The following is a 24,726-nucleotide window of genomic DNA, read 5'->3' on the forward strand; positions in this document are numbered from 1 at the left end:
AGGGGTACCCCAAACATTATAAGCCGGCTTTAGAGTAGGTTTTATTTGGTAACGTGGGCCCACATTTAAATGGTTTCTTTTGTATTGATGTATTATTGTGACGTTCTTGAATTCCCATTGAACTACTTACTTTGTGCCTGGGTCTCCCCTAATCCAAGCGGGGTTATTATTAATGTATTGAGCACGAGGTGCCTATGATGGGAATAGTGTTCCCCTACAATACAAGTGAGAGCACCCGGTGCCGTTTATGAATACATGCTATATGAATCACATAAAGTACCACTTGTAACTGATAACTGACCAGGCTTTTATATAAAGTAGACGTAATTGGGAGCACGGTGTGTGTGTCTGTTTCTGATCATATGCTAACCTTACGACCGGGTAAATACTTGTGACTGGTGTAATTATTTAACCCTTCCACCCCATTCGCAGCATATTCATTAAGGGTCTATACAGATGGTCAAGGAAGGGTACTGCTTAAAGGGAAGCCCAATATAACTATTTAACTGACAGTCACCGGGTGTGGGAGGGCTGACGGAGGTACTGGGGGAAGTGAGAGTGTGTGGGGAGCTACTGCTGACCGCCTTGGAAGGCGAGGAAGACCAGAGTACCATCCCCCAGGTTAGTAAATCCTGGGCCCCATCCACTCCTGCTGCACGCCCTCCAGAACGACGTTCCGGGCCAAAGACGGGGGTACAGATAGATCCAACTCTATTGTATCCTGCTACCAGGTGGCTGTGTATCACTACTCCCATAAGCAGGGATAATCCACCCTACCCTTGTGCACTGTTGAGTCTGAGCTTGAAACACAAACACGCCATTACCTGCAATGCCCCTGTATTGTTGTGTATTTGACAAATAAAGGACTTGAACTAAAAATGGTGCGTGTTCCCAGATAACTGAATAACCAAAAACTGTCCTGGAGGCGTGTATATTTTCCCCAACGGAGTTTCACTTCCGCGTTCGGTTTGCGCAATCTGATTGGCCACTGACGTTTTTTTCAGCGCCAATCGCGTTACTCCTAACAATCGCGCCAGCAGGCTGTTACCCTAACCTTAACCAACTAACCCTAACCTTAACCAACTAACCCTAACCCTAACCGTAACCAACTAACCCTAACCCTAACCCTAACCAACTTCGAAAGAGAGCGACTTTGAGCGGCTAAGTGGCGCAGTGGGCAAGGCGCTCGCCACTAGTGCAGGAGATGCTGGGTTCGAGCCCAGCTCTCGGCATTGCTACCAGCTTGGCTGGTCGTTCATACTAACACAATTGGCAGTGTTAGGGGTGGGAAGCTGGTGGGTGGGGATTGGACGTTGTGGACAGCGACTCCTACAGGTCGGTTGGTGGGCCTGCGCAGCAGAATCAGGAAGCAACGGGGGTGGTGTGACCCTCCCACGCAGACCCTCGCCGCTGAGAGATCGCGCTGTGCAGGTGAAAAGATGCGACGGCTTCGTCCACATTGCAGCCGGCCAGTGGGAGGCATGGCCTAACAGCGTTCGAGACAGGGAAGGGTAGAATTGGACAATACGAAATTGGTATGGGAAAAAAAATAGAAATGGGAGAAAAAGTAGATAAAAAAAAAGAAAGAGCGACTTCGAAAGAGTCGCCAAGCTTAACCAGTTTGTTAGGAATAACGCGATTGGCGCTGAGAGAAACGTCAGTGGCCAATCAGATCGTGCAAACCGAACGCGGAAGTGAAACTCCGTTGGGGAAAATATACAGGCGTCCTGGAGACACAGGAAGAGCATGTGAATTATTTAAAAAAAAATGGAAAAGAAAGGTGGTATTACCCTTTACCACGCACTGCACTCACACCACCACTGAGAGGTGCACATACACACAAATAGTTCTGTTATGGGGGGGGGGGGGGATAAACCGAGTTCCCGGATGTACTGTACTGCACCTCCCCCAGTTGTCCCCCCTCCCTCCTCCGCTGATACCGCCCCCCTCCCTCCCTCCGGGTCTCCCCTCCGCCACTGCAGTGAACGCGTCGCTAAAGGAGATACAAGAAGCTGGGTTTAGAGATCTACGACGAGGCGTGTTTTTATACTGTTATTATTATTTTTATATCGCCTTTTCGACCACATATTCGGGATCTCATCATCCAAACCGGCAAGATGGTAAGAGACGCGACTCTTTATTATATTTTCTCTTCCTCAGCCGATAATAACGCGCAAACAACGCAGGCCGATATTAAAAATGTACGAATAATGTATCGATTTGACGGGTTTTGTTTGTATGCAGAGGTGTCGAGCTTTGAGTAAACAAGACGAAACATATATATATATATATAAATAAATATATATATTATATATATATAAACCGCCCTGGCGAGCAGGAAATACCCCGGGGCTGACAGCAGCCTGCTGCCTCTATGGCCCAGATATATCTGATCCCTTCTCGACATGTCATTTACTGTTGTTGTTGTTATTGTTATATTACTACTATTATTATTATTATTATTATTATTATTATTATTATTATTATCATAGCATTAACACACATTAGAAGAGGACGCCTAGATTTATACAGTCGTGAACGACACGAAATGCTCGCTCGGGCATATGTTGTAATATGTTTTGTGTGCCCAATTAATTCTAGTCCATGTATAATAATCACCAGGCTTTAGGTTGACAGGAAATATGCCTCCATATATTCCCTCACCGTGAGGACATCTTTATTGATCAGGTTCTCTCTGGGCCGCGTGGCTCTGTTGATAGTTGCAACATGATCACTAGGTCTAGTTCTCTGCTCCGAGGAAACAGGCCGAGAGGCTACATTTGTATCCGTCCTGTCGGGTCTGGAGCGAAGCTGCCACCGCGGCTGGTATTGGCTCTTGCTGTCCTAATGACTTGGTCATTGGACCATAAGGTGTAATGGGGATGTCCCAAGTCATGGGCCAGGATCAGATTTGACAAGGATATATGTAGCACATTGGCCCAGACCCCATGGGAACTTAATAGAGGATCAAAATTGATAGCTAGTATGTTGTGAATAATGCATCCACTAAGTCCCTCAGCCAGGATGTAAACGCAAGGCCTGTCAAAATGTATACTAGAATAGAATAGAATAGAATAGAAATACTTTATTCATCCCGAGGGAGTTATTCATCCCATTCCCGAGGGGAATTTGGCACTACAAATTGCTCACAGTAAACGGTAAACATTTAGGTAGACAAAAACAAAGTCAGGAATAAGAATAAAATACGGTCTGGGATATACATTTCATGTGTTATGTTCTAATATAAAAGATAGTAAGATACAGTAAAAATATACAGAAATATACAGTAAAGTGTAAAATTGTACAATGTTGGTTTAAAAGTCCAGGAAGATGGACGTTACTGTCACCCTGTGCTCAGCCTCAGTGATGCATTATAAAGTCTGATGGCTGTCAGAATGAAGGAAGGAAGGCGATCCAACCCCGGCGAGGGTGTTCTGGGGCAGGGGGGACACACAGTTTGCTTGAGCATGTAGTGGAGTGATCTGATACTAAAGGGACCATATGCTGCCCATCGAGCACCGCCCACGTATACAGAGCTAAAAGCTACGGCGACTCCTACAGCAGGACTCATGATCCATCGGGTCCGTTCAAAACCAGCCCACTCAATCTGGATTTATTCTCCCAGTCCTGCTGTGTACCACTGACCGCCTCATCGCACCAGAGCCGTGATCTTAATGTTTTCATACGTACGGGATTAGGTGGGATATAGGCTCTCTGGCTCTTATCAATTCTAGGTAAAAGCACAAGTATTAATGTATTGTTATTTGACTTAGTATTAAGGGGCCCTCAGAAGCCTGTTGTCGGTGAGACGTGAGGGAGAGAAGTGGCTTAGAGGATTAGCCACTAGGGGCCCTGAGCCTGTGGAGATTTTGGTAATTATTTTCATATTTTCACTTGACTCCTAACTTTGGTACAGACCGCCCCCCACACACACACACACACACACACACACACACACACACACACACACACACACACATGAAACACACACACACACACATGAAACACACTCATAGTCATAGCCCAGGATAGTGCAGCATGAGCCCCAAGAGGTGACAGACTCCTCGTCTAGACCGAAAGAAATCTGGGCAAATAAAGCATACGTGGCTACATAGATAGATTATAGATGGATACGTAACATCATTTGACACGGGTCGCTACTAACCAGAGATGCAACGATATGTTTTATTTTTTAAAGCCGATACCGATATCCAATCTTTTCCCACCTTTTATCGCCTGATACCGATTGTTTGAAACGTGTCTATCTTTAGATGATGAAGGCGTATCATGAGTGTGTGTGTGTGTGTGTGGGGGGGTGGGTTCTTGTAGCTCAGGGGTGGCCAACCAGTCAGAGACTAAGAGCCACAAAAATTACTGTGGTACCACAAAGAGCCACACCATATACCAGCGTTTCTCAATCTTTTTTTTTCAGTCACGGCACCCTTCATGTGTTTATAGGTCTCACCCTCTGGCCTCTGAAGTTGCTAATGTCTTTTTTATTTGGGCCCCACAGGGTTAAAAGTACCCTGTGAGACCCACGGTTGCAAAATTACAAAATCACTTTTAGCCATTTAAAAAAATAATGTTTATTTAAAAAATGTTAAGCACATATATAGTCAATTGGTCCTGTTGTTCAGCCTCACAATGCTATTTGATAGTAAATGTGTTTATATGTCCCACCCTCTGGCCTCTGAAGTTGCTAATGTCTTTTTAATTTGGGCCTCACAGGGTTAACCTCTTAAGCCCGAGATATACAGTAAAAAATTTATATTTTCAGCATTACGTTTGTTTACCAATTATTTTAACTGTTATTAGTGAAATATAAGATTATAGAAATCTCAGGGCATTGAGTCGGAAACCGGTGCATATTGACAGGAGGAAGTGGCACAGCCAAAAGTGAGTGTAGTCTTTTGAAGGAAGAGACTCGGGGCTTTCGAATTTCGAAAAACTACCCTACCCAGCTCACACCAGCCCCTGTCAATCATCTGACTTCTGGATTTTTTTTTTCTCTTATTTTTTGGGATTATCTCCCACAAACCTGAACGTTATTGCCATAAAACAGAACACAGTTAGTTTCTCTACCTTTCTGTGAACGTCTTGCAAAAACGGTGTTGCAATACGATAAAAAATGGTGGAGAAATTTACATTATAAAAAAGATGGCAGAATTCAGTACTGTCTGTATCTACAAAACCTTCTGTTTAATCATCTTCCCTTTATTCATTTGCTTAGATTTTTCAGGTCTGGTCAATTTTAGCATGGTGTTATTCACAGTCAAAGATAATATATATATTTTTTTAAATACAATTGATATTCTCCTTTGGTTCATTACAATTTACTCAAGCCTAGTAACTATTTCTGACACTGATCCATATGTCCCTAGATTCAGATACCAAGAACATGCAAATGGACCATTTAAAAAAAAAAAAAAAAAATTAAATGTGTATTCTACGTCCTTATGGAATGAGTGACATAAAAAAAAAGGGTTAAAAAAAAATATATATATATATATATATATATATATTTTTTTTTAATGGATGGAAGAGCCGCACATTGACGGGCAAAGAGCCGCATGCGGCTCGCGAGCCGCGGGTTGGCCACCCCTGCTGTAGCTAATAACAGACACTACTAGTCTACATAAATCAAAAGGAGAAGTTAACTGAAGTCCTCTAAACAAATGTTCACAAAAAGGTCACACAAATTTCAACTCTACAATTAGCAAAATATTGGCTGTGCAAATAAATATCTGACCGATTTCTGTTTTTTAATCAGTCGATGTGGATTGAATGTGGCTTGAATGTGGATTGAATATGGCTTGAATGTGGCTTGAATATGGCTTGAATGTGGATTGTCTGCAGACCTATTATCAGCGGATCCCTACATCATACATAGTAGCCTTTTGTCCCGAAGTAGGAAGTGGGTTAGTTGAGGTGTGCAGTGTTAGTTATCTATGAAAGAAAGATCTGATTGGAAATGTGATGTTGCTTTGCAGCAGTGCTCTGTCTCTCTGTAAGGTCCAGAGTGTTGAGTCTGGCTGTACTGAGGCCTCTCTCTCCAGGCAGCGTGGAGGAGGCTAGTCTTCATGAGTCTGGCTGTACTGAGGCCTCTCATATCTCCAGGCAGCGTGGAGGAGGCTAGTCTTCATGAGTCTGGCTGTACTGAGGCCTCTCATATCTCCAGGCAGCATGGAGGAGGCTAGTCTTCATGAGTCTGGCTGTACTGAGGCCTCTCTCTCCAGGCAGCATGGAGGAGGCTAGTCTTCATGAGTCTGGCTGTACTGAGGCCTCTCTCTCCAGGCAGCATGGAGGAGGCTAGTCTTCATGAGTCTGGCTGTACTGAGGCCTCTCTCTCCAGGCAGCATGGAGGAGGATAGTCTTCATGAGTCTGGCTGTACTGAGGCCTCTCTCTCCAGGCAGCATGGAGGAGGCTAGTCTTCATGAGTCTGGCTGTGCTGAGGCCTCTCTCTCCAGGCAGCATGGAGGTCTTCATGAGTCTGGCTGTACTGAGGCCTCTCTCTCCAGGCAGCATGGAGGAGGCTAGTCTTCATGAGTCTGGCTGTACTGAGGCCTCTCTCTCCAGGCAGCATGGAGGAGGCTAGTCTTCATGAGTCTGGCTGTGCTGAGGCCTCTCTCTCCAGGCAGCATGGAGGAGGCTAGTCTTCATGAGTCTCGCTGTGCTGAGGCCTCTCTCTCCAGGCAGCATGGAGGAGGCTAGTCTTCATGAGTCTGGCTGTGCTGAGGCCTCTCTCTCCAGGCAGCATGGAGGTCTTCATGAGTCTGGCTGTACTGAGGCCTCTCTCTCCAGGCAGCATGGAGGAGGCTAGTCTTCATGAGTCTGGCTGTACTGAGGCCTCTCTCTCCAGGCAGCATGGAGGAGGCTAGTCTTCATGAGTCTGGCTGTGCTGAGGCCTCTCTCTCCAGGCAGCATGGAGGAGGCTAGTCTTCATGAGTCTGGCTGTGCTGAGGCCTCTCTCTCCAGGCAGCGTGGAGGAGGCTAGTCTTCATGAGTCTGGCTGTGCTGAGGCCTCTCTCTCCAGGCAGCGTGGAGGAGGCTAGTCTTCATGATCCTGGACTGGAAGAGAATCAAGTGACTGATATGTTCTATTCTGCGATGAAGAGATTTCTTCCACCAAATTAACTTGTCCTGTCCAGTCAGATTTTGTGTCGTCTAGTATCACAAATAAGCTACATGATGTTTCAGTGGATGATGTTTCAGTGGATGATGTTTCAGTGGGCTTCGGAGGCTACATGGTGTTTCAGTGGGCTTCCCACTGGCTACATGCTGTTTCAGTGGATGATGTTTCAGTGGGCTTCCCACTGGCTACATGGTGTTTCAGTGGATGATGTTTCAGTGGGCTTCCCACTGGCTACATGATGTTTCACTGGGCTTCCCACTGGCTACACGGTGTTTCAGTGGGCTTCCCACTGGCTACACGGTGTTTCAGTGGGCTTCCCACTGGCTACATGATGTTTCACTGGGCTTCCCACTGGCTACATGATGTTTCACTGGGCTTCCCACTGGCTACATGATGTTTCACTGGGCTTCCCACTGGCTACATGGTGTTTCAGTGGGCTTCCCACTGGCTACATGGTGGGCTTCCCACTGGCTACATGGTGTTTCAGTGGGCTTCCCGCTGGCTATATGGTGTTTCAGTGGGCTTCCCACTGGCTACATGATGTTTCACTGGGCTTCCCACTGGCTACATGGTGTTTCACTGGGCTTCCCACTGGCTACATGGTGTTTCAGTGGGCTTCCCAGGGCTGAGGCGATATGGCCTCTAAATGATATCGCGATATGTTTTGGCCATATCACGATACACAATATATATCGCGATATTTTGACATTTCCTCTAAAGCACAAAATGCTTGATTTAACCCTTTGATGCATACAGTCACGCCAATATGATGATTATAATAAGTCCCTGCAACATATGTTTGCATTATTAAACCATGAAAATTAAATGTTTATATCATCAACTATCCAGTTAGTATTTATACTGTAACGTTTGGCTACTTTAAATCATTGAATAGAGAGAGAGAGAGAGCCCCCCCCTCGGGTTTTGTTCTAGGTTTGCATTTTGATCGTCTAAGCTGCCGTAGGTGATGTCACACTCGAATGTAAACAGGAAGAGTTTAATACACGGAGATGGAAACTGGATGATATAAAGAAACGAATAACCAATAAATATGAAGTTATGTTTAAACTTCTGTTGTCAAGCGTCGTCAATATAACCCACCCCCTTTCCTCACGAATGGAACTAGTATTGTGGAGTCCGCTTTGAGCGTTTTCCAGGGTTAGCATCTAGCTTAGCCTAGTCATCATGGATAACTTGGTTAGCAGCTAACGTTAGCCCATTGCTTGCGTCAATTAAATTGCATGTCATTAAAGGTCCGCGCTGGTCTGTCTAATGAAATTACAATTGCATGTCATTTAAGGTCCACGCTGGTCATGTGTCTATAATGAAATGAGAGGACAGCTCTGCGCTAAAGTCTCATCGGCCGCGACGTGACAACATATACTCGATGTTCACGATATAATAACTTACTACATCTCATGTAGAACAAGCCGCGATACATCGAGTATACTCGATATATCGCCCAGCCCTAGAAACGACCCCCCCCCTTTCATGCATTCATTATGAAACATAATACCTATTATATACATTTGATTTGGAAATAGTAGCGTGTCCAGGGATGAAACACCAATGCTTTTAGTGGAATTCACGTAGCGCCAGATAACTCAGCTATCCAGGAATTAACCCGGATCACTCAAACTATACTTATATTCACCACGGGATAACGCACAAACGTATTCATGAAAAAATTTATTCTTTTTTGCATCTTGGACAGAAGATTGTTACTGTCAAATGATTTTGTATTGTATCCATAGCTATAATATAGAATATAGATATAGCTCTACAAACAAGGTGACGCACTCGTATCTTTTTTTTGATCCACTTTTTCTCCCATTTTCTATATTTTCTCCCATCCCAATTTCGTATCATCCAATTCAACCCTCCCCTGTCACGAACGTTGTTTCTTGCCTCCCACAAGCCGGCTGCAATGTGGACTAAGTCATACATAGCACAAGTCCCCTCCGGTACTTGAGGTAACAGCAGTCGCATCTTTTCACCTGCGCAGCTCGATCTCTCAGTGGCAAGGAGTAATGCGTGGGAGGCTCACGCTGCCCCCGACACTTCCTGATTCTACTGCGCAGGCGCACCAACCGACCTGTAGGAGTCGCTGTCCACAACGCCCGATCCCCACCCTTCAGTTTCCCACCCCCTAATACGGCCAATGTGTATTAGTACGGACGACCAGCTAAACTGAAAGCAATGTGGAGCGCTGGGATCGAACAGTCGAGCCCAGCGTCGCCGCATTCGTGGCGAGCGCCTTGCCCACTACGCCACGTAGCCACCCCACGCACTCATATCTTTTAAAGCGTGGCCTAGCTAGAACAGGATGAGGAAAATGGCCGGCGCTGAATGAGTTAAAGGGGAATGCCACCCATTTAAAGAATTCACACGTGTTCTTCCTGTCAGGGTTAGAAATTAACATTCTTTTCCAAGGGCTTTTTTTGCCCCCCTTAACACTTTAATCGCCGGAAACGCCGTAACTCGTCATTCCCCGCCATGCTCATTCTGCCGAAGACGCCGTAACACGTCTTTGATATCAATATTTCAAAAATCTGTGATCGAAATCATATTTCTCCCCCGGGGACCTGAGATATACTGCTGAGCTCCACTCAACTCTCTAACGGTTCAAGAGCGCCATCAGGTGGCCGATCGGCAGATCGCCCAACAGGAAGTCATGTGGATGAAGTGGTGCTCACTAGGGATGCACAATATTGATTTTGACACCGATACCGATAACTTTATGCTCCTCAAGCCGATAACCGATATCGATAACCGATATGTATTGTATTATAATTTTTTTTTATATATGTGTATATATATATATATATTTTTGATCAATTTTTATTTTATTTTGTATTTATAAGCTCCGACGTCATCGGTACTGCTATCGGTACTCGAGAAATTATGGAGTTTTTTTTTTTTAGTAATTTGAACGTCGCAAACTAATCTTGTTGGCCGTTTTCTATCTCTCCTCCCTCTGTCTCTCTCTGCCTGCGCGAGCGGGCTGTGCTCTTACACACACTCACTCTCACACACACACACACAGGTGCTGCCGAGTAGACAGCTCTGCTCTCGACAGCACCCGTGTGTGTGTGTGTGTGTGTGTGTGAGTGAGTGTGTGTAAGAGCACAGCCCCCTCGCGCAGGCAGAGAGAGACCGAGGGAGGAGAGATAAAAAACGGCCAACAAGATTAGTTTGCGACGTTTAAATTCCTCAAAAAAAGTCTGGGTCTATTTTACTAAAGTCGATGCTGACAACGCTCGTTGCCACAAGTGCAACAAGACATTTGCCAGTAATGTATAAGCGCTGGTACTTGTCAATGTGGCTGGCGGGGAGCAGCTAACGTTATAGCTCCGAGTAGAATAATGGCCGACAATCCGGAGGTAAATAAACGAACGAGAGCTTCTGATTGGTGGTAAGAAGAAGAGGTGGGTGCAAACGGTGGGACGTAATTGGCAGATCGACTGTCTGCCTCCGAATGTAACGTGACTACGTCACAGCCAAGAAAGGGAGCGCTGGATTTGTGAAAAACTCCCTGTTCCTAAACCACACGCTGTCAGTCATACCACAGTACTGGCAAAACGGGAGGAGGCTATAATAAAAACAAGCGCCCTTCATCCAAATCCACCCACACCGGATTTATTTTAACCAAAAAATGTATTATATATTATCGGAGCTATTAATAACGTTATCGGGTTTATCGGGATGACGTCATAATTGCTGATATCGGCCCGATAATTATCGGCCCGATAATTATCGTGCATCCCTAGTGCTCACCCATATTTCGTCCGGGCACTCGCTATCATTAGCAGGACTCCATCTTGACACAATGGATGTCGATCGGTTGCAAATAACTCGACAAACAACATGATTTGGACGTATATACTATTATACAACCTGGAAATGGATCGGGTATTTCTACATCCCATAATATGAATATCTCTGCTCCACGCTCATCGCCCAACGGCGCGAGGAAGATACGGTAAGATCCAGCGTTATTTTCCAACGTGTTCTTTACTAACTGCTCTGATGATCATATCACCCACACTAGATGAATGATATAACGTTGCCCACGGAATTATAAACGACCCCCCGCCCATCCGGTCAACATCAGATCATACGTAGTAACTCCTAGAAGCACATCCAGTTGCATTTTTTTTTTTTATCTCACACAGATTCCTACCAAACTGTATTTGATCATCAATATAATGCATTTAGGGCTATAAATCAAGTTCTGGAGAAAGCTGCAGAAAACGATAAAAACATACTTATACTTTAGACCGTATTTTAGTATGAATATGTGAATGAAAAAGTATAACTGTTGTGAAGGGCCAGATTAAACCGAATATATATATTTATTATATATATATATTTAATTGTATTTGTATATTCTCTAATATTCCTTGATATCCCTTGTATATTCCTTGTACAATATGCATTGAATATCCATTCTAGCCTACGGAACATCCCATAATAGTCTCCATTTTACTATTGGTCGAGACCTTGGTGCCAGGCTGCCATACCCCCCAGACCCAGTTCAAACGTACCGCTCAACATGTACGAACAAGTCCTAGTTCCGCGTAGGAATCTGGCTACCGCACCACTAACGGTACTATTTGTTCATAGTGCGTATATATACTGCGCTACTAAAGTAGGACTTTCTTTTTAGTCCAGTTTCTTACCCTCCAATAGAGTGACAGACGTAAAGCCTCCCCGCGACGCCACGTGTGGGAGTAAGGCCAAGTTCGGCCTACCATCGGTATTGAGACATCGTGTATATTAATATTTGAATAGTCATATTTGGCACTATATCGTCGAGTTGGACGTAGTCTATTAAGCTAATAATAGTCTATTCATATGTAGTGCTTTGTGCGGTGAGAATACTATCGTAGCCAGTACCCCATCGTTTCGGGCAGAGAACTGGCTGCTTATCCAGGGTGGCCGACCCCATGTGAGGCTGCACCCGAGGAGCCCCAGAGCCGACGAGCGAGTGGACCTGCATACCGGATTATTCTACCGACGACAGCCCGCCTTCCCAGGCACGGATTATGCTTTGTATACAGTGATTATTCTATGGATAAAGACCAACACTGCCGTGTGTTGGAAACCCCCCCCCCCCGGAGAGGACGACAGGTGAGGAGACGCTCTACACGACGAGGTCGCTTCACGTCTCTCCATCGTGGACCGGAGGAAGCCGGCCCACAGAGAGTCCAACTGCTTTCATCTGTGGATCGAGGATCGCTGAGGCACCGAGCCGCACAACCGTGGGTTCTCCCAGGATACCCTCGGCCAGACGGATACAGCCAGACTCTACCCCCCCCCCCCTTCTCCAGTTGTCTTACAAGCGACCGGAATTCCCCCCTAGTGTATCCAGTTCTATAATCATTAAAGTATCATTGCTATTATTCCTTAAATATTCCAGGTTGTATATTTACCGCCTGCGCCACCAGAGATTGGACGTTCTCTATTGATATACCAACGAATACTCATTTGCCATAAAAGTGCATCCTATTTCAAATCATAAATGTAATTAAGTGATTGCTCTACATACCTTTTGCTATGTATTAATTATTATTAAACGCAGACTTTCGACTTGGTACATTTGTGTTGGATCGTTTCATCTACGTGGGAGTGTTTACCATAATTATTTATGCCTAGTACTGGGTGGCCAGAGTCTAAAGTACAAGAGGTAGTGGTAGTAAGTATCATATCTAACAATACAGTCAGGGAATTGTACCCCTCAGTTACAATAACGTTGCTACACCCTGAACAATAGATATAGGAAATTGAATGGGCCATAATAATGTCAATTTAGCAATACAATTTAAAAAGTTATAGCCCTGCAAAGAAGGGGAACTTCTCCATAGACAAATAGAGATGGCGAGGGATGGTAAATTATGAATTTAACCATGGCGATCAAAGTGTTAATTGATTTTCGGGGGCTTTTTTTGTATTTCGGGGGCACAGAATTTTTATGATAAATTAACATAAAGATTATAAAACATTGTTGACACTTTTTTTACAGTCTTCGTCCCGATGTTTGATAACGTAATGTTAATGTCTCCATATAGGGCTCTACGCTAACCTTTTTCCCAAGGAGCACATGTGCTCCTAAATAAAATCTAAATACAAATTTAGGAGCACACAGAAATTTAGGAGCACAGTGAAAATTGTTCAAGTAACACACACACACACGATGTGTGACATGGCTTGGTTTCATGTTTTGAGGTACCTTCAATTATCTGTAAATAATACATACATACTCTATCTAAATAGATTAAATATGATTGTCCCTGAGGGCAAGTTGTGTTGTTGTCTTGATATATCTACAAATAGCAGACGAATAGCCGGTTGCCTCTGGGTCAATGAATGTCTAATATTGAATAATATTATTAGCTATTTTTAACATCCCTAATTCCAACAGTCAAGAGGCTTGTTTCAAATTGATACATGAAAAACCCCACACACGCAACAACATCCACCTCAAACACAACAAAAGAACAGAGCATCTCATGAACTTATGTCATGGACTCTATGGACTGTCAGCTGAACTCGCACCAATGCATAGGGAAATAGTCAGACATCCCGGAATTATTTCATAATACAAGTTTTGAATGGACGTTTGGATTAAAATCATCCCGAAGACAGCACTGGAACGTTTGTGAGTATAGGCTCTGGCCAGAGTATCAATGAAATACGTTGCACGCTCAGCGCTGTGGAATGAAGGAAATGCGCATCGGGATCGGATTTGGATGTTATTCTTTGAAGTTGTGTTACAAATGGAACGGTCTTACTTAGTTACTTAACGTTACACAGGTCGCGCTATGCAGATGCTTAGTTTGCTAACGTTAAGATAGCAGTGTAACTTAATGTTACACTATGCATGCTTGATGAAAGCAGAGCTCGCTGTCTGTCTGTGTTCGCACCTCTCAAGTACCTGTAACACGCAGCGGTCCCCGCCTCCCTCCCTCCTTGCAACAAACGTTCCATCCAAAAACTGAATTAACAGCGGAGCTGTTTTGTAATATTCACTCGTCTCGCACACTGCGAGTAAATGATTTTTCCGGTTCACACACACGCATATTATTAGGGGCAAATACGAGGGAAATGCTTGCACTGTAGAGCATATATATAATTAGTAAACTGTCGGGGGCTTTTCTTGCCCCCCTTAACTGATTTTCGAGGGCATTTGATCAATTTTCGAGGGCATTTTTGCCCCAAGCCCCCATTAATTTCGAACCCTGCTTCCTGTGCCTCCAGAACAGTCCAGTCAGTATTTGTGAACATGTACCGTTCTCCTAAAGCTAGAAATCCGAGTGAGATCCCCCCCCTGATGAACCCTCCAAACTGGGATGTCAAATCTGGGCCTGCTCCATAGATGATGAGCCATAACATGTTTATGTGAGCTCTTACACCCAAGTGAGGCTATCATTCTGCTTCAGAAATAGGCTATACTCTATATATACTATACACTCATTTGAGTGTAAGGGCTCACACAGAACTAGTGGTCTGCTTGCAGTCCTCTTATAATAGTTCAAGGGTCAGATTTATTAAATGATGAATTGAATGAGTTAAGTATATTGATCACAGGGCGATGGTGCTGTTGTCACTGACCTCACCTCTTACCTTGGTCACAAGATGGATCACAGGGTGATGGTGCTGTTGTCACTGACCTCACCTCTTACCTTGGTCACAAGATGGATCACAGGGTGATGGTGCTGTTGTCACTGACCTCACCTCTTACCTTGGTCACAAGATTGATCACAGGGTGATGGTGCTGTCATCACTGACCTCACCTCTTACCTTGGTCACAAGATGGATGATCACAGGGCGATGGTGCTGTCGTCACTGACCTTACCTCTCACCTTAGTCACAAGATGGGTGTTTTCGCTCATATTATTTTCAGACAGAAAGACTGCACTGGAATTCATCACAAGTAGCAACTAGGCTGGTAAAGCTATGCCTCCTAAAGTGTGAAAAACGGAAGTACAGGAAGTACCGGCTACAGACTTTCCGGTTTCGACAAAACAATTATAGAAACGTGTGAAGTGCACAATATTTCCTTGTTTAAGCCACTGCAACGGCTTTGCCTGAAGAATTTCCTACATGACCGGGACGTTCTAGCTTGTTTGCCGACAGGATTCGGGAAACGTTTGGTCCGTTCGGAGGCAGCTTCCAGGGGAAGTACATACACCGGAAATTCACACTTTCGATCGTAGTGCTTTACCAGTCTTTATCTCAACATGGTGGGCTTCCCACTGGCTACATGGTGTTTCAGTGGGCTTCCCACTGGCTACATGATGTTTCAGTGGGCTTCCCACTGGCTACATGGTGTAGCAACAGAATGAGAATACATTGACTTAACTCATTCAGTGCCAGCCATTATCCCCATCCTTGTAGTCAATGGGCCACACTTTAAAAGATAGGCATTTTCACTGTGCATCACGATGTTTGCAGAGATATATCTATATTCTATATTATAGCTATGGAGACAATACTATGGCTCATTTGACAGGCACTATCTCTCGTCCAACATGTAAAAAAGAGTAAATTTTTTCATGTATATGTTTGCATGTTATCCCGTGGTGAATATTGTATAGTTTCAGAGTGATCTGGGCTAATTCCTGGAAGCTGAGTTATGGAGCACTATGTGCATTTTGCGAAAGTCGTTCACGTTGCTCACCTGGACACTATATTATTTCCAAATCAAAGGTATATACTAGGTATTATGTTTCATCATGAAGGCATCAAAGGGGGGGGGTCGTTTTGTGATGCTCTGATCGTCAGCAACGGCATATGTTTTGAATACTACATACGTTGATCGTTGCGATAGATGTGAAATCATTGTAGGATAAAAGTAGGATTGATGTCATATGGTCCTTACCTTTGCTAGGAGGTATTGCAAAAAGAATATTCCAATTGTCTGACCGCGATTTCCAGTATAGATGTCCATCATCGGGTCCCTGACATGAAATGGGACAAACTATGCATGAAGTGTGCTGGACCCGTTCCAAGGGGCTCGAATGAAGACTTTCACTTGCCCGGGTACCATTTCTCCGCCCAGACCATATATAATGTAACATACAGTGTGAAATAAGGTTTAAAAGGGTAGGCGATACTGCCACCTAGCAGTATTCGGCCGGCATTGCAATCCCGGCGTCTCTGAATGAGTCCCAATGATACACAGAGGTCCGTGAGACTATAGAATAAAAAAATCGAATAAAAGAAAACATCGAAAACCTGATTATACTCGGGTTTTGGCGCGAATGGCCGTGAATGAGTTAAAGGGGAAATACGCCCTATTTCAGAATTCATACACGTTATTCCTCTGGTCTGAGACGTAACAAACAATATTAGTGAAAAGAGGTCAAATCTGTCATCAATTATAAAGTGTGACGTCACAGGTTTGATTCTTACTACTCTGGTTTCCACATTTGGGAGAGAGTCGCTCCTGTTGTTCACACATATTGATTAGAGTTGTTCCGATACCGATACCAGTATCGGAAATGCCGCCGATACTGCCTAAAATGCTGGTATCGGTATCGACCGATACACGTAAATTGTAGCCTCCGATCCCATGACGTAATTTATCTCCTGCGGAGAGTGAGGATTATAAAATGAACGTGTTTTAAAGTGTGATGCTGTTTGTCATTTTAACAGCAGATACACTTTCTTAAATTCCATTGTCCCCGACAGTGCGGTGTGACGGGATGTGTTTTGCTGGTGTTATGATAGCATTAGCTGAAAAGCTAGCTAGTTGGAACAACATCCGCCCGTTACATCAAATCAGATGATCGCCTGTCCTTTCTCCAGGACCTGACACTGTCCGTGACCGTCTATCAACAATAATGCACCCACGGTGAATTTTAAGTTAAGTAGCTACTGACTAGCGTTAGCTGACTAACGTTATCAAATGTCAATGCGGGAAGACGAGCTAGGTCAGCTAGCTTAGCTTGATAACGATACCGTGTCTAAAGTTGGTGCTATTCATAATCCAGCAATAATGTCTGCAGACCTGCAAGCAAAGTACAGCAAGTTCCAAGTGCCAAAGGATAAGAGTCTGAGGCGGAGTCTCAAAAGAGAATGTTGAATATTTATTTTGCATCGAAAATCACAACATGAACGTTCTATCTGCTACTAGCTTACAGACTGAGTAGGGTATATCTGCAGAGCCACTGGGTAGCGAGTGCAACACCGTCTAATGTCCGTGCGGATCATTGGAGTAGGGTATATCTGCAGTGCTGCAGCCCCATACTCGTTGATTAATGATACTAATACAAATCTATACAATCACCTGTTGTTGAATAAATACCATTACTTTCTAGTTATTACTAAAAAACAGTATATATAAAACAGTATCTGTAATATAAAAAAATAAAAAAAGTATAATTTATATAATATTTTTTATATATATATTTTTTATGTATGCACTGGTATCGGATAAGTATCGGTATCGGCCGATACCCAAAGCTTAGGTATCGGAAAGGAAAAAATTGTATCGGAACCAGCGTTTCCGTTAGCCGGTAATTACCGGTATTTGACCGGCAAAATCTGTTGAAGTCCGACATATTTAATCTCTCCGGTCTTAATGTCTAAGCACAATTTGATTATTTGAATTGTATTAAAATAGGCTAAAATTAAATAGCCTATGCGATAGGGGTGGGAATCACCAGTTTCATCATGATACGATACGATATCGATTCTTTGGACAACGATACGATATTTGCCGATATCACAAAGTCTCTCACGATACAATACGATTAGATTAGATTCAGGTGCCTGCAATCGATATGAGATGATATCATATGCCCATTTAACACAATCAGTAACATTTAGATCAACTAAAAAAAGGTAACGAAAATATCATTTGACATTTGTATTTTTGAGCTCTTCCAGACATTTAAAGGAAAATCGTTTTGATATATTGAGCTTTAAACTTTAAGCTCCATTTTTTGGAACTCAAAACTCACAACCTAAAACCCCTCCCTCTCCCAAACCGTTCCTAAAACAATTTGTTGATGTTGCATGATCATGTATAGGCCTACATTTATTATGTATTATATTGTTTATGTTTAAATAACATTTAAACATCAAACTCCTCTGACCTCATCTGGTCTTTCCAAAGACGCGCGCACACACACACACACAGAAAGGGAGAATGCTATGCTGTAACGTCTACACACTGCTACTGCTGTTGTTCTTGGGCGGATATGAGACTCGCCACAGGATTTTCAAAATAAGAGTATCGATATGAATCGATCTTATTACATTGCATCGATCCGATTCGATCGTTGATAATTACATCGATGTATCGATCTGGATCGATGTATCGTCCCACCCCTACTATGCGATGAACGAAACGATCATTACATTTGTTTCCTCGTTGCTTCTAATAATGACAACGACGTTGTCAGCGAGAGCTTAGTGCTGGGTGTGCGAACTTTTGTGAAGCTGCAGAGCCGGAGCAGCAGCAGCACAATGCAGTATTCCAGCAGTACTCCAATTCAGCCATTTTCAATTCAATGTTGGGTGGGGGGCGCTGCTGTGCGGTCCCCAGAAAAGAGCCAATAACAGCTGAATCAGCTGCTCTGCAGCGCCATACTCTTTGCAAATAAGTCGTTGCGAGGTGGAGAGAGTCGTCACGCAAACCCACGATAATGTTGCCGTCTCTCTCTGCCAAATTTCTCAGTTCTTCGCTTGATATAATTAATACAAATGTCCAATATAACGGAATTCGTTAGCTCATAAAAATGTGATTATAACAGACTGTTGTTTATTAATGTCGGGCGACTGCCCACAGACACCTATTTGATTTAAAGTCGGCAGCAGCACGAGTCTCAGGACTTATTTTATTTGGAATATAATGACTTTATACGCAAAAGTAGCCTAGTTTTAAGTAAAAATATTATAAATCTACATGCCTTGATGATGTCATTCTTTTGTTTTGTTGTCATTCTTTTGCCTATCAATTGTTTTTAAGCTCAATAAACTCTGACCGGAATTTCTTTCATTTGACCGGTAGATTGAAATCTACCGGACACTGAGGCCGGCAACAATTTTTTCTAACGGAAACCCTGATCGGAACATCTCTAATATTGATTGAATTGTTTTAGGCCATAGTAATAACATAGTAGAACGTGTTGTCCCCTTTAATCCTGCTGTTGGTAACTTAACCCTTTAATCGCCAAGGACGACTTAACACGTCATTCTCCGCCATGCGCAGGGACCGAAACTAAAGCCCGCCGCCCGCCTGGTTACATGAGAAAAAAAGCAAATTACCAATCGGAAGCTATCATTTGGCTTGTTTACTTCCATCTGCTCTAGTCTATATCGGACCTCCAAGAGTCTAACGTTACTGTTTAAACAATGACCCAGTCAACTATTCACTTTTAGTTTAATACATGACGAGGCATTGTCTAACGGTATCTAGCTGGCTAGCTACTGATAGCTGCTGATATCAACAAATGCTCCAGCAATAGTCTACTCGAGTGCATAATACCTCCGGTCCCTCGTTAGCTAGCTTAGCTAGCTCACGTTGATCCATATGTCCCAGTAAACTAAATTGTCTTAACGTTATCTACCGGGCTAGCAGTAGCTACAGATAGCTCCTGATATCAATGTCTTATAACATTGATTGAATGCGTATTCTAGCTGAGGGCATGTTGAATGTGATTTGACAAAAGAACGGTAACGTTATAAATAGGTCCAGCTGCATCGCCGGAGAATCCTTGCATGCTGAATGTAGGGTCTAGCTGAATATAGGGTCTAGCTGCAGGGCCGGAGAATCCTTGCTGGAGCTGGAGGCTACTCAAGTATACACACAGACAGTGGAGCTGTTTGCAGATAGCAAGCATTTTGACTTATTGCGTGGTGGCGATGTCTCGCAGATAATACAACTACAAGTATGATTATATAATATATATTTTATTTAAAAAAATTTTTTTTATATAAAATATATATATATATATTTTTAATCAAAAACATTTTGGCAGGTAAGAAATATGCTTGGCGGGTAGACTCTTCCCATCTACCCGCCACTGGCCGGTGAGTCAAAAAGTTCATTTCGCTCCCTGGCCATGCGTAATCTGCCAATGACGTTGTACAGCGTCTTTGAGATCAATATTTCAAAAATCTGTCATGACAATCATATTTCACCCACGGAGAATTGAGACTTGCTGTTGATCTCCTCTCAACTCTCCAACGGTTCAAGACCGCCATCTGGTGGCCGATTGGCGAATCGCCAAAACCGGAAGTGACGCGCCGGAAGTGGTGCTCGCCCATATTTCGTCCGGCCACTCGCTATCGTTAGCGGGACTCCAGCTTGATACACTGGATAGCGATCCGTTGCCAATAACTCGATAAACAACATGATTTGGACGTATATAGTAGTATACAACCTGGAAATGGATCGCATATAACAACATCCCATAATAGCGATCTGTCTGCTCCACGCTGATCACCCAACGGTCAGAGGAAGCCGTGGTGAGTTTCAGCGTGTTTGATTATTATTAAACATACACACTGCTCCGATCAACATATCACCCATAGTACATGAATCATTTAATGTCGGCCACGGACTTATAAACCCCCCCCCCCCCCCCCTCTGGTCACCAGCAGATGATGAGGCATGACGATTAGGACCTTGTACAATTGAATTTTTTTTATCTGACGTCAATCGGTATCAAACTACATTTGATGATCTAATATATGTATTTGTGGCTATAACTCACGTTTTATATTTTATTTATTTATTTTAGTATGAATGTGTGAATGAAAAAGTAGAACGTTGCTACATCCTAAACGATAGATACTTGATGTTGAATGGGCCATAGTAATGTCAATTTAGCAATACAATTTAAAAAGTTATAGCCCTGCAAAGAAGGGGAACACGTTGCACGATTTTGGGAAATAATCTAATTGCGATTTTTCTGACAGATATTTTTGGGACACCGAGCCTGAAAATGTTTCTTTTTACCTGGGAATCGATACCTGTACCCAACGGTACCTTTTTTTTCTGTACTTTACTCTCTCTTTCTGAAGTCTAAACTTCACAACACACACTATAAAACCCCTTACCTCCCTCTCCCAAACCGATCTTGTATCTCAATGGGACTTACTGGTTAAGTCCCATTTAACCATTTTTTGCGATTTGATAATTGCATCATTCCAAATCGCGATTTCGATTCAAAATCGATTAATCGTTCAGCCCTAACACACAACACACAATACACACACAGCACACAACACACAGTCAGGGTCTGGATCCAGGTAGCAGGCGAGTCAGGGTTTGGATCCAGGAAGCCTAAATAAAACGAGTGAATGAAAGAGGCTACAGTACAGTACTGCTCCCGTGGAAATATGTCTGATGCATTTCTGCTTGGGTTAAGTTAGAAGATGGGTTGTTTAGATATACATAGTTTATATTGCTGGGAGTTGGCCCTGCAGGTATTTTCATCTTGCATCATATGAGAACATTATTGCCTCTTTGAAAGGACTAAGATATTACGTCATCTTTTAGGTTTGACTGAAATGTGTATTTAAAGACTTTCTTTTTTGTAGGCTAAATAAGGTTTTAGTGGGTACAATGACAAATTATGTATTCTGTGACTGGAGACTTTTTACTTACTGGCACTTTTTAATCAGCATCAGCCAGAAAAGGGTCACCATAACCCTTATATTAACCTTAACCCTTGGGATGCACTGATCTGATATTGATATTGATATTGATATCGGCCCCGATATGACATAGCTGGATCGGGTATACAAAAAAAGATTGGATAAAGAAATACAAATAATAATATATTTATAATAATATAATAACAAATAAAATAATAAATAACAATTCAGTACATTTATATCTATGTGTTCATTTGTTTCACTAAGTTAGGAAAGTAATGTTTTAAGTCAAGCCTGCTGTTGTCTTGCACAAAAGAATGATCCCAGTCTCTTCCACACAGTGAGGCATACAGTTTATTAATTGAACAATGGGTATCGGATCGGTACTCTGCATCGACCGATACCCAAAGCCCAGGTATCGGTATCGGTATCGGGACTGAAAAAGGAGGATTGGTGCATCCCTAACATTAACCTTAACCCTTACCCTAACCTTACTGAAGACCTCACGCCCCACCATAACCCTTATATTAACACTAACCCTAACCTTACTGAAGACCTCACGCCCCACCATAACCCTTATATTAACACTAACCCTAACCTTACTGAAGACCTCACGCCCCACCATAACCCTTATATTAACACTAACCCTAACCTTTCTGAAGACCTCACGCCCCACCATAACCCTTATATTAACCCTTACCCTAACCTTTCTGAAGACCTCACGCCCCACCATAACCCTTATATTAACCCTTACCCTAACCTTTCTGAAGACCTCACGCCCCACCATAACCCTTATATTAACCCTTACCCTAACCTTACTGAAGACCTCACGCCCCACTATAACCCTTATATTAACAGTAACCCTAACCTTACTGAAGACCTCACGCCCCACCATAACCCTTATATTAACCCTTACCCTAACCTTTCTGAAGACTTCACGCCCCACTATAACCCTTATATTAACACATTGGTCGCCAAGAACGACTTACACCGCTTTTGCCCGCCATGCGTTGAACGCCAACAACGGCGTAAATCGTTTTTGGGATCAATATAAAAAAATTTCGCCATGGCATTCATAATTCATCCAGTCTCCCTCCGGACTGCAGCGGCACCCTATATGAGATTGCAACGCCTCAATACCGCCGCCTGGTGGATGGTCGGGCGAGTTACACTTTCGCCAAAACCGGAAGTGGCGCTGGTGCATCAAGGAAATCCCTCCGGCAGTAATATCTTGTTACGTGGATCCAGACAAACACTATAGTGCATTTGGATCGCTTTCTAAACTCAATAATCGATATGATTTCGGCGTTTATTGCGCCATACAAACCGGAAATGGATCTAGGAGATCGGCGTCAAATAATTGGGATCTTTGGTAGCACTTTATAATAACACCCTGTTATAATACATTTATAAGGTATTTGTAGATAATGAACTAATCATGAACAAACCATTTATATACATTCATAAATGATTATTAAATCATTTATAACTATATTTGTATAACATTTACAGATTAGTTCTACATTATTTATAACTCATTATCAACATTGTTTGTACTTGATTTGTTCATCATTAAATAATGTTGTTTAATGTGTAGTAACACATTTGTAGATGCTTTGAAAAATGGATATGAAAAAACGACTATAGTGTATCCATTTATTTTTCATGTTCAACAAATGATTTGTTAAGACATTCATAAAACATTTATAAATCATTTGCAGATGCTATCGTGGGGGCCAATCTAAAGTGAAGCCTATTCATCATTAACAAGTGTCTAATACAGTTAATTATTTGTTTACTTTTTCATCACATGTTACAAATGTTGTAGGCAGCTTTCGGATACACCCTTCTTTGTGACATCAAACAGTGACAGAATTAGGACTAAAGATAAATGCAATTTTATTAACATATAAAATACATGTGCATGACATAGTGTAACTTCGGGGGGCACTAGGACCCAGGAGTACCCTGGCCAGGTAGAGTATCTAGAGAGGAAGTCTCACGTGAGCGAGACTTGACGTCACGTGTGTTGCACTGTTGCCGTCTGTTTGAATGGAAGCACAAGTTATCCGTGCTGCGTCTATACTTTTGCTTTTAATAAGGTTTGAGCAGGTTAAACACCTTTTTTTGTTGGTAAATCTATTCCATCATTTCCGACCTACAAACAACTCTTATGTTGTGTAGACGTTCGTGTAGATGTGGTGGCCGCTAACGTTACATTTGTTCATAATGTGTGCTCTTGTGTGTCGTGTCGAACAAATGTAACGTTAGCGGCCACCACATCTACACGAACGTCTACACAACATAAGAGTTGTTTGTAGGTCGGAAATGATGGAATAGATTTACCAACAAAAAAAGGTGTTTAACCTGCTCAAACCTTATTAAAAGCGAAAGTATAGACGCAGCACGGATAACTTGTGCTTCCATTCAAACAGACGGCAACAGTGCAACACACGTGACGTCAAGTCTCGCTCGCGTGAGACTTCCTCTCTAGATACTCTACCTGGCCAGGGTACTCCTGGGTCCTAGTGCCCCCCGAAGTTACACTATGTCATGCACATGTATTTTATATGTTAATAAAATTGCATTTATCTTTAGTCCTAATTCTGTCACTGTTTGATGTCACACAGAAGGGTGTATCCGAAAGCTGCCTACAACATTTGTAACATGTGATGAAAAAGTAAACAAATAATTAACTGTATTAGACACTTGTTAATGATGAATAGGCTTCACTTTAGATTGGCCCCCACGATAGCATCTGCAAATGATTTATAAATGTTTTATGAATGTCTTAACAAATCATTTGTTGAACATGAAAAATAAATGGATACACTATAGTCGTTTTTTCATATCCATTTTTCAAAGCATCTACAAATGTGTTACTACACATTAAACAACATTATTTAATGATGAACAAATCAAGTACAAACAATGTTGATAATGAGTTATAAATAATGTAGAACTAATCTGTAAATGT

The 24,726-nt window shown here is 42.7% G+C and overlaps 1 protein-coding gene across 1 annotated transcript in view; it reads left to right on the plus strand.

Moving 5' to 3' along the window:
• Positions 1-1,981: 1,981 nt before the first annotated feature.
• Positions 1,982-24,726, plus strand: part of LOC311234246 (calcineurin subunit B type 1) — an 87,992-nt gene continuing 65,247 nt past the window's right edge. Inside the window, exon 1 of the mRNA XM_084321378.1 lies at positions 1,982-2,120. Within this exon, the coding sequence (XP_084177504.1) occupies positions 2,118-2,120 (3 nt within the window). The 5' untranslated portion in view covers positions 1,982-2,117. The remainder of the gene's footprint in view (positions 2,121-24,726) is intronic.

The sequence above is a fragment of the Notolepis coatsorum genome (genome assembly GCF_963971535.1).
Source record: "Notolepis coatsorum genome assembly, chromosome: 9".
Lineage (NCBI taxonomy): Eukaryota > Metazoa > Chordata > Actinopteri > Aulopiformes > Paralepididae > Notolepis > Notolepis coatsorum.